Source organism: Gastrolobium bilobum, unplaced genomic scaffold, assembly GCF_033153095.1.
Source record: "Gastrolobium bilobum isolate Gb01-03AN ecotype WA unplaced genomic scaffold, APGP_CSIRO_Gbil_v1 utg34750, whole genome shotgun sequence".
Lineage (NCBI taxonomy): Eukaryota > Viridiplantae > Streptophyta > Magnoliopsida > Fabales > Fabaceae > Gastrolobium > Gastrolobium bilobum.
The window spans coordinates 9,355-21,022 of NW_026898635.1; the positions used below are offsets into that span (position 1 = coordinate 9,355).

The 11,668-nt window shown below is 34.3% G+C and overlaps 1 protein-coding gene across 1 annotated transcript; it reads right to left on the bottom strand.

The window, feature by feature from the left end:
• Positions 1 to 8,326: 8,326 nt before the first annotated feature.
• Positions 8,327 to 11,668, bottom strand: LOC133317857 (protein KINESIN LIGHT CHAIN-RELATED 1). The gene is made up of 3 exons (XM_061519739.1): positions 10,726 to 11,668; positions 9,575 to 10,483; positions 8,327 to 8,802 (listed from the first exon to the last, which is right to left on the bottom strand). The coding sequence occupies exons 1-3, from the start codon at positions 11,346 to 11,348 to the stop codon at positions 8,568 to 8,570; spliced, it is 1,767 nt and encodes a 588-aa protein (XP_061375723.1). The 5' UTR covers positions 11,349 to 11,668; the 3' UTR covers positions 8,327 to 8,567.

An 11,668-nucleotide genomic window follows, 5' to 3' on the forward strand; every position in this document is an offset into this window, starting at 1 on the left:
AAAAGCAATTTGGAAAGAACCAATGAACTTGAAGAGAATCCTATGCAGTTTATAAAGGGGAAAAACATGAGAATAGATGAACTCATGCAGCAGGTGACTTCAATGGAACAACAGTTGACTAGCTCCTTGACCCCTTTTTCTTCACATATTGCTGAGAAAAGGCTGAAATCAATCATATCCAAGAAGCTTGTGATACGATTACAGCAGCTGAGGTTCTAGCTGCACTTGAAATAGAAGAGAAGAAGTTGATGATAGTGGAACTTGATAATTATATCCATGTATAGAACAAAAACTGAAATTGCAGGAGGAAAACAGATGCCAGCCAAAACACCTTGCATTGGATATTGAAGCAGAAATGGATGCAAAACAGTTAAAAATAAAGGAGTTGACTGATCAAATGGAGAATAAGCTCAGAGGCTCATATATTTTGCTTCAAAACCTCAAGATGGAGAATAGAAATTTGCTTGAAAATGCTACAAGATTGTCATCAGAAAGGGGCAACTTGTTGGGTTTTGTTCTGGGATTGGGTGATAAAATGTGTGAGTGCACTACTGCAGACACTCAACTAATGGATATATTCACAAGCATAGTGCAGTCTTTAGAGAATGATTATTTAGGAATGAATTTTAAAAAGGATGATGAATTGCTTGTAAAAGAGAATATGATATTGCATTCTCCCACAGGGGTAAAGAAACCTGGAACCTTTTCTGATATAAGGTCGCCATTTAAGGAGCTCAACAGTTAGTTGCAATAGGGAAAATATTTGATAGATAGATGGGATGTGTATATCTTAGATTTTCAGCAAAAAAACTCATGCAGCTTGAAGCATGAACATTTCCTTAGATTGTATATGCAATTCGTTTGTTTTAGCTTGTATATTCATTCTTGTTGAGCTTAATAATAGCTTTTGATATGTGCACACAAACCTAAACTTGTATTTACAAATAATAATAATAACTCCTTTAGAAACTTCATTCTGATTTCATAACTTATAAAAGTTCGGGGCTTGAAGGATGAAGCTGTAAATAATGGATTGGTAATTGTTGATGGGAATGGTGTTGCTCAAGGTGGAGAGGGCCATTGGATTGGGTTTGAAAGGTTTGTGGTTTGCTGCAATATGTCTTGCAACTTTTATGTTCATGTCCATTTTTTTAGTGTTAAGGATCAAATAGAGCCTCGATAAATTTGTCAGGGACCAAATAGGGCCTTCGATGCTAAGGTCAGCTGTCCAAAACTCCAAGAAGACATAAAACGACGTCGTATTACTTCCACGCTGGCATACTTAACGATTACTCAGCAAAGTAACAGTCCATGTGTGCTCCGTTAGTTGGGCCGTCAGATGCCAACTACGGAAGGACAAACGTGGCCCTTTTTTTCAAATATTAGAGACTAAAATGAGCCTTTTTTATTGTTCGGGACTAAAATGTGCCTCGTGAAAATTGCCAGAGACGAAAATGGGTACTTAATCTAATATAAACTTAGAGGAGAGATATTCTAACTATTAAAAATTTTCACTACCAACTTCCTACTTATCTAATCACCATTAGATTAACATTTTCTCTCTCTTCAACAATTTTTTAACATTCTCTCTCTCTTTGATTCAATGGTGATGTGATCGGCACTAAGTTAGTAGTCAGAATTTTTTTTTTTTTTTTTTTTTTGTAAATAAAGAGGGGCTAAGCCCCAGAAACAGAAAGAAATTACAAATCAGAAACTAACAAGCTAGACATATTTCTAGCATCAGCAACTATAAGTTCCATCAACTGAGGAGGAGGGTCTTTAAAAATCTTGAAATGGAGATTATTAGTCTGCCCAGCTTTAGCTAACCAATGAGCACATTTGTTGTTTTCTCTCTTGGTATGAACAAGATGAATAGTTCAATCTACTTTTAACCATAATCTCAATCTGCTAGTGACTTGAGAGTCCCTAGGATCTTCATGCTGCTCCTTTAACATCTGGATGGCTTGGCTAGAATCACATTCTAGCTCTATTCTTTTTAATCCTGTTCCCCAAAGCAGTTCCTCACTCATAAACTGCTTTGTAAATATCTGGATGGGCACTAAGTTAGTAGTCAGAATTTTTAGTTGTTAGAATATCCTCACTCATAAACTTGTATTATATATTATGATATTTTTAATTGTTCGATGTGATCATTGTATATTATAAGTTTATACAGCAGGATTTTTTTATACATCAAAATGATGTATAACTTAATCAAGACTAAGGGCATGTTTGATGCATAGTATAAAATAAGGCCTAATAGTATAAGACCTGATAGTATAAGGCCTGATTCTATAAGATCTGATTGAATTTTAATACTATCTAGCGTTTGGTATGATATTGTATAAAATAATATATTGTATAAGATAATATCATCTAATATTTGGTAATGCACTGTATAATACTATATAAGAGAAAAATAAATATATTTAATAAAATATCCTTTAATAAAAATTTCTATAATTCTTCAAAAAATGTCATATGATATTATTTTTTATAAAAATTTATTGATCAGTGTGTCCAAAACATAAATTAATTTTTTGTAAAAATAAAAAATTCAATATTTTAAAAATTAATATATTGAAATTTAATTTTTATTTTAATATATTAATGTTAAAATAATATATTAATTTTTGAGAATTACACTGATCAACGATGTTAATACATCAACATCTTATTAAGCTTTATCCCTCCTCCTTAGGCCAGATTAAGTTATACATCGTTTTGATGTATTAAGGGATTCTGATGTATAAGCTTATACTATACGATGGTCACACCAAACAACTGAAAACGTCATAACGTATAGTATAAGCTTATACTATCAGGTCTTATACGTCACACCAAACAGGCCCTAAGAGTATAGGATTAATGTATTAACAAATGCAATTCTGAAGAATTATTATATCATTTTAATATTAATGTAATAAAATAAAATAAAATAAATGTATAATTTTTTAAAATGTTGGAGATTTTTATTTTTATAAAATTAATATTTTTTTGGACACAATAATCAACAAATTTTTATAAAAATTAATAACATCTGATATATTTGGAAGAATTATATAAATTCTTTACTAAAAAATATTTTTGTCAAAAATATTTATTTTTATCCTATCTAGTATTATACATTGCATTATCAAACATTAGATGATATTATCTTATATAATATCATGTCAAACGCTGGATAGTACTAAAATTTAATTAGGTCTTATAAAATCATGTCTTATACAATCAGGTCTTATACTATCAGACTTTATCTTTTACTGTGTACCAAATAATTTTTATGTTCAGAATTAACTAAAAATCAAATCAATTTATTTTATTTTATTATTTTGTATTTTTATCTATATAACAGAATCTCCCATTCTAAACTTAATATTATTTCTATCAGCATATTTGATAAGATTTATAAATTTAAAGCATTAAAATCAATAAGATTTTCAAAGCAAAATATTTCTTAGTTTTAACACTCTAAAATTAAGATTTGTCAATCATATATATACTGATTTATAAATATGAAATATAATTTTATACTACGAAGTATAAACACACTATGGGCTTGTGTGTTCTTTTAAGAAAATAAAAGTGTTTTCATTTTTTTTTTTTTAGAGTTACTCAACCCTAATTATCTCTTTGAGACGAGTTGGCTCCCTCCGGTATCCCCACGAGCTTCGACTTTTTCATTTTATGTGCGTTTGAATTCAGTTTTTTGAAAAAAATAAAAAAGTAGTTTTTTTACGCCAAAATTTATGATTTTTGAAGATGAAAAAAAGACAAAATGACTACACAAAATACGGATTCATCGTGCTTTATATAGAAATTAGAAAGTTCTTCCGTTCGTCAAAACAAAATATTATAAAACTTTCGAATAGGGTTTTTTTTTATACAAATGTCAATCTAAAAAGTTAGACATAAAATCTTAATTATTGAATTCTGTTAATCAAACGATTATAATTTATTCGGTCATATTTATTAATTGATTATTAATACCCAATAAATTACAATTGTTAGATTGTAAAAATCAATATTATTAAGATTTAGTGTCAAATTTTTTAGTTTTATCAAATGATCCTGCATCTAAAACTTTAAATTTTTATACTTTTAAACTTATAATAATTACGGATAATATCATATGTACCAATCATAAGTGTAAAACATTTTTAACGTGATCATGAGAAAATTAATAGTCCGTCTCTAGAATAAATATATTAGCATTTAAATTAGTTTCACAATAACGGATAATAGATTAATGTTTTTCAATGTTATAGGAGAAAATTTTATCTTCCATTTAAATTAGTTTCACAATAACGGACCCATCAGAGTTTTGATCCACGAGACTGTAATTAAGCAACAACGAAGGGACCAGAACTTGCATCTTCACCAGCGTGAGAGAGAGAGAGTTGAGGTGAAAATGAATAAAACCAAAAAAAAGAAAATGAACGGTGCCAAAAAAAGAAACTGAATAACTAAGGTTAATCTTTTATGTTCGGTCCACATTTATATTTTGTAATTAATCAAATATAATATCAGAAAAATTGATTTAACATTTTTATAAATATTTTAACCTACTAAATAATTTCTAAAAATATTTTCAAAAAATTTATATTTTCATTATATTTTTTGAAACCGTGATTTTCGGGTAAATTTTTTTTCTCATTTATCAAACATCCACTAACAGACAAATAAAGGATGAGATAATGTTGGGTGAAATTGTCGGCGATAAGAATAAGAAAAAAAACTAATTGAAGACAGTGATAGTGATTTACAACGGACGAAAAAGAAAGAAAAACTAAGTACGTCATGTATGGACATAAAAAAAGATCTGGCAGGAGAGAGGGATGTTAAGTTACTAGTCTAATTGTTGATAAAAAAGTATACAAAATTAGAAATTGACCTTTTATTGAAGCATGTGTTCTTTGAAGCTTCCATAATGTGGTGTCTCACTACGGACCTCAGCCTTCTGCTGTTAACGAGGAGCTAACAACACATGAGAATCTAATCCAAAGAAGAAAACAGAACATAAATGATTAAAAGGGGTAGGTGCAGGGAATACGCTTACCTGGAAGTTTGATTCCTAAAGGGGATTTGGTTTCGTCCTTTTTGTCAGGCGGTTCAGCGGGAAGCCCGTGGCAGGGGTTATCACTAATAGGTTAAGGCTACACCAATCGTAACAAGTGGATCCGACACCATGTCTTGACCCAAAATCTTAAGGCATTGCGTTCATGGGTCCCTTCCACTCACTTAGCCCATTACCAACCAATGGAGGACTCATCACACTTGAATATCCGAACAATCTCCCCCTCAAGTGTGAAACCCACCATTGGTATGCTCCCCTTCAACCGAGTACCCGAAGCGGAAAGTACTCGACCCACCTCCTAGCCAATCACCAAACTAGCTCGAGCCCAACCCGGCTCTGATACTACTGTCAGGCGGGTCCAGAGGGAAACCCGTAGTGGGGGGCCACCAATAATAGGCTAAGGCTACACCAACCGTAACAAGTGGATCTGACACCATGTCTCGACCCAAAACCTTAAGGCATTGGGTTCATGGGTCCCTTCCACTTATATACTCTTCACTTAGCCCATTACCAATCAATGTGAGACTGATCACACTTGAATATCTCAACACTTGTGTGTATTCCGCTTCTGCGCTTCGTTTTCGTGTGACAGTGACTACTCTTTCGAATCCTCCGAGTCTTGCCCATGAATAAGGCAAAATAAAGAAAGACGTGCACTAAATTCAATAAGACAAAATAAAGAATTAAAAAAGACCAAAAAGAAAACAGCAAAATCGGCTAGGCGAGGTCAATGCGAAGAAATTTTTTTGGTACATCAGATATATCTGTCCCAAAAAAAAAAAAAAAAAAAATTGAGATTTGATAAAAAATATGGATTAAATATTTAAATGGGAAGAAAAATTTGTCTTTTTGATAAAAAAAAATATATATCCACTTGAATATATTTGATGTATAGAAATTTCCGTCAATGCATACGCATTGATTTTCCCAAACGAGAGACAGAAAAACAGTTACATGCATCATGCTGCTATGGTTCATCATGTCCTAATCTTGGGCAGAAAAAGCATTAAACATTAATCAATATAAGCCAAAATAATATAAAAAAACTAATAATAAATTATTGATCAAATTGTGTAATTAGTTATCACTACAATTCTACAAATACATACGCACCAAGTGTGAGCATGATAGGAGCTAATTTTAACCATATAACTATATACAAATAGTCAAGACTAGTTTTATTTTAAACAAGCCTTGATCATTTATGTAAGATTATATAATTAACTCTCCACACTTTGACGTGATACACTTCTTATATATATACATAAGTTTGTTTTGCTAGGAAATGAGTTTGTACTTTAGCTAATCTTTTTATTAATCAATATCATCGAAGTTAACACACTTTCCAAGTCTGTTGGCTCAATAATTCTCTCAAAACATTATGTAAACATTGTAAAAACAAATGTACAGACAGACTAAAATACGTCATAAGAGAGGCAGCCCAATAAAAATATTTATGCTGTGTGAAAATTGTTAGAATAACGATGCTACTAGGAAATTTTTTGACAAATGCAACTATGACGCTAAGATTTAAGACTAGTTGCTAAATAAGTTAAAGGTTACTTTTTTCTGCGGTGAAGGAAGTTATCTAAAATGAGTCCAAAATAATATCGTTTTGAAGCAAAAATTAAGGTGTTTTTATAATTATAATTTATTTCAAGATAATAGTCTTTATCATTATAATTTTTTAATCTTTCAACTTAAAACACGTCACTTTGCGAGTGGAGGTAAATAACTTATCTGCATTTAGTGTAAAAATATTAAAGCATAAGTTAAAGTAATGAAAAGTTTTCATTTATATAATAAATAATAGTACTAATTCTTTCTAATAAAAGAAAATCATGGCTATTTGATATATTCCTTGTTAATTGAGAATCTTCCCCTCGACTGGCTATTTGATGAATAGTGCAACAAAGTAATTATACTTTGTTCAAAAAATAAAAGCTAAGATGTCACGAACTGAGTGTAAATTGCAATATATTTTAACTCAACAAGTGTATTGCTATGTCAAATTTTGCAAGAAGTGTATTTCCGGTTAAAGTTTCTAGAATTGATTATAATAGTTTATAGGTAATGTTTTTATCCTTTTACATGACACAACCAATTTTCTTACAGACACATAAAAATAGGCCCATCAATTCTTTTACTTTTTTATTTTATTTTAAAAATAGTGACCCCCACAATTGATTGTCTCTATGACATGACTTAAGAATTTTCCTATAACATAATACTTGTTTTTCCTATAGTTTATAGAAGTTATTTGCCACATTAAAAATTCGAGTTAATTGAGAGGTTTGGCACAGTTGGTTACGGGTTCACTACTGTCTCAAAAGGATGGCGGTTCGAACCCCGCTGGCCGATGTGAGGGCCTTTTTGGTGGGTGATATGTAATCCCACCCGAAAATCCTCAGAGGTTGGGGGTCTTCCACCACCCTGGTGGGTTACCGGTGTTTACCCTCACCTAAACTTTTCTTGTATTAAAAAAAAAAAATTCGAGTTAATTAATTATCAAAATTAAAATGCCTACAATTTTTTGACAAACAATATATAGAATGCCTCCAATTCTTTGTTTCCTACAATAACACTGGAGTAGGGTTATATTGGCAATTTTTTTTTTTACAAACTACGTTATATCTGACTGGTAATACTTTACTTAAGAATGCATTACCAGTCACCGGTCAAATATAATATAATTTATAAACAAAATTTTTATAAATATAACTTTTCCCATAATAGTGAAATCAAAAGTAACATTCAGGCCAGCAGCAAAAATCTCAAGAAATTAGACCCGAATCACGGATTAATTCTGTAGTCTTTCCCATGTTGATGTAGTTCACAATTATCATAAATAGATCAAACACATGAATTTCTAAATGACTTTTTCCTTTTTACTTAGAAAATAATATAAACTATTAAAAAAAATCTTCACCCAACATCTTAAATTTTAAAATCCCTATCCAACACCTTAAAATAAGTTAAATTAATTTTTTATATAATATCAAAGCTTCAGTAACTTCAAGATATACAATATTCACACTTCAAGCCTAAAAGGCTCTTGCATGGAAAAAAATATATTAAAAAATAATATAAACCATTACAAAAACCTTCACCCAACACCTTAAGATTTTGAATTAAATTGATTCTTTACAACATCATTCACCAAACATTTGCATAATCCCGAGACCAAATGAAGAGAACACGATTTACCGAGCGAGCTCACACACAAGATGAATAAAACACAATCTCATGAATATTTATTCACTCGAAAAAAAAAATTGCTTTCAACAATTTCCGGAAAGGAGGAAAGAGATGGGATTTTGTGGTAAGACTATAAGGTCACAACACAATTGATAAAACAATTAACCAAGAAAAACAAATGCGAGAACAAATATCAAGAAACAGGAAAGCACCCAAATTACATACTCACCCCTATACAAGATACCCTATGTTACAGAATGTGCATTCAATATATAGATGAGTAAAAATATGGTTACATTCTAAACCCCAAACCAGGCCACCTCTTTGCCCCCTCCTTCTTTGTCCTCTTTGAGCTGGGATCAATTAGGTTTTCCAGGGATTTCGCTTTTCTGTCTCGTGTCTTGCCTGCTTCTTTCAGGAGCTCAGCCAACCGACGCTTCTCATCTTCAAAATCAGGATTTGCTATTCCAAGCTTTTCTTCCCTCAACTTAAGGACATATTCTAAGATCTCAATTGCATCTCCCACTCTGAAGCACGCCAGCACATCAGGTTAGAACTAAAGATGTCAAGCTCAACATCAAATAATATAAAATCTTGCTTCAAACATGTAAGTGTTACAGCATTACACAACTTAAAACAGATATTACAAGTAATTAAAACAAAAAACTCCTCATCAAATCCCAACTTGCAAGAGTAAGTCCTCGTACACAGCCTTATCCTTATATTTTTGCAAAGACTGTTGTCGAGATTCAAACCAATGACCTTTCGGTCACAAAGGAGCAGCTTTGGCAGTGCTCCAGATTCACTCTCTTATATTAGATGTGTTCTATTTGAAAAATAAATGTCCATCCTCAAGGGAATAGAAGTTGAGTATAAAATATAATACTGGATGTGTCCTCTGCAACATGAGTATTCAGACCAATGGTGACTCCCAATGTTACTAAAAAGTTATATACTCATGGTGCAAGGAAGCAAAATATAAAACAGCAAAGATTGGGGTGGGGGATTCATAAAAAAGTTGAGCTCCACACAGCTATGACAGAAAACCTGCAATCATGCAGCCCAACATACAACTATATAACAACTATACCGCTTCCAGTCAGTCACTTATAAGTTTCTTGCAATGTTAATCTATAATTATTGCTTCATGGCTGCTCTAAGAGTGTCATTTCCACAGCATGATGAAACGAATCAGGGGAAAAAGTAATTTAATCTGCTAAATTTGAAGACTTTTGGAGACAACACACCATGATGAGTAAGGATCAAAAGAAAACAACGATGTTTAAAAAATAATTTTACCTTCCCATAGCATCATAAGTTGCTGCAAGATTGCTGTACACTCCAAGAGTATCTTGATGACATGGGCCACACTCCTGTTCAAGAATTGCCCTGGCTTCTTCAAATAATTCAGCAGCCTCATCTATCTTGAACAGCTGTACACATGCCAATCCCATCTGGTTCAAAACAACTCCAAAGAAGGCAGACTTCCTTTCCCCACTAGCTCTTAGTTTTGCTACAGCACTCTCAAAAGAGTTCCTTGCTTCTTCATACCTCCCAATCATGTAATACATCACTCCAATTCGTGCTTCTATTCCTGCAATTGTGCTCTGCTGTCCTGGTTTATCCTCCAACAATTTCATTGCCTTTTGTAAGAGTTTCAATGCCTCCTCGGGCTCATCTACGGATTCAAAAATAGCTGAAACTTCCGTCAAGCCACCAGCAATCTCTTCAGCAGTGGTTCCAGGCACAGGTTTTGAATATATTCTCAGAGCATTTTCACAATAGGACTTGGACTCTCGAAGCTTTCCAGTCCTGTGATACAAATCAGCTAGGCGTACAAAGACAGATGCAACCGAAGGGTGGTTTTCACCCTTGGACGATTTAAAGACAGTAAGCGCCTTCTGGTAAGAGAAGATAGCCTCATCAAAGCGACAGAGGGACATGTAAATGTTTCCAATGCTGACATCAATGGAAGCAACTTCATTATCTTGTCCATTTGCAATCATGGCCATGCTGGCAAGCACAAGATGCTCAAGAGCCGATTCATAATCTCCCTTAGCCTCGCATATAAGGGCCATAAGCCTTCTATCAGCTGCCTCTTCAAGAGAAGCTGGTTCACTGTGTGCACGATGAATCTCAAGAGTTTTCTTGCACAGCTCCTCTGCTTTATCAAACTGCATAGCTTGTACATTGGCCTCCGCCAAGTATCTACCACATACAATTATCAAATTCGTTCACATATCATCAAATAAATAAACAAACTCACTCTCCATTTAACAAAAACTAACAGGTAAGTATGATTATCAATTGCAATTAACCACTCCAAATTAAACAAACACAAATTATCAAGTTAGCATTATAAAGTTTATGAATCTGAAGCATTACTGAAACACACACATCCTCAGGAATGATATTAAATCCCAAAATTTCATCAAGATTAGAGTGAATACCTGCAAGTCTCTCCTACTCTGGGATCAGTGTCACCCAAGGCTTCGATCTGAATCTGAAGGCCTTGGTCATAGCAAGAGATGGACCTGTCAACGTGACCAAGCATGGAGAAGGTATCACCCAACTGCATGTAACCAGAGAAAGCGGCAAGCGCGTGATCTGCACCCCTGGCTACATCAGGCACCTGGATCGCGCGTTCCAGAACCGGCACCGCCTCCTCGAACCTCCCAAGGCTGCAGTAGATGGCGGCGAGCACGTGGAGGCTCATGGCGAGGTCCAAGCTGGGCTCACCGTCAACGGCGCAGCGCTCGAACGACTTGGAGGCACGGATGGCATAGTCGAGGGCCTTGGCGGGTCCCTCACCGGAGGCGATGGTGTCTCGGGCGAGTTTGAGGAGGAAGGGTCCGAGATCCGGGTTGTCGAGGGAAGCCTCCGAGAGAACCGGGTGGGAAGTAGGGGTTTCTGGAGTCTTCTTCTTCGATCGGGAAGGGGAAGGAGAGGGTGGCTTCTTTGGGAGTGGCGATGGGGTTTTAACGGTTGCGGGTTCGGATCTCTGGGTCGGGGTTTCGGGCATCGAGATTCGGAGCGGTGCGGTGTCCGGTGGAGTTTTGACGAGACCCGGCATAATGAAAGGAAATGAATTAGGGAATTGTGAATTGTGAGTGTTGGTTCTGTTTGGGTTGGGTTTGGTGTGTGAAATTTGTAAAGGGGAAAGGGTAATGATAAGAACTGGGCACCACTCTCAACCAAATGAAGAGTAATGTGTTTGTGTGGTGAGTGGTGAGGAAGGTTTAGAGTTTTTGGGGGGTGTACAGATCAGATGTCTCTTCTATGCTATCAAAGTGTGAGCTGTGATGGAGGTTTCACGGTTTTCACTTTCACTTTGTCAGTTGGCCTCTTCTTCCTCCTCTTCTTCTTCTTCTATCTATCAGGTTAGTATGGTAA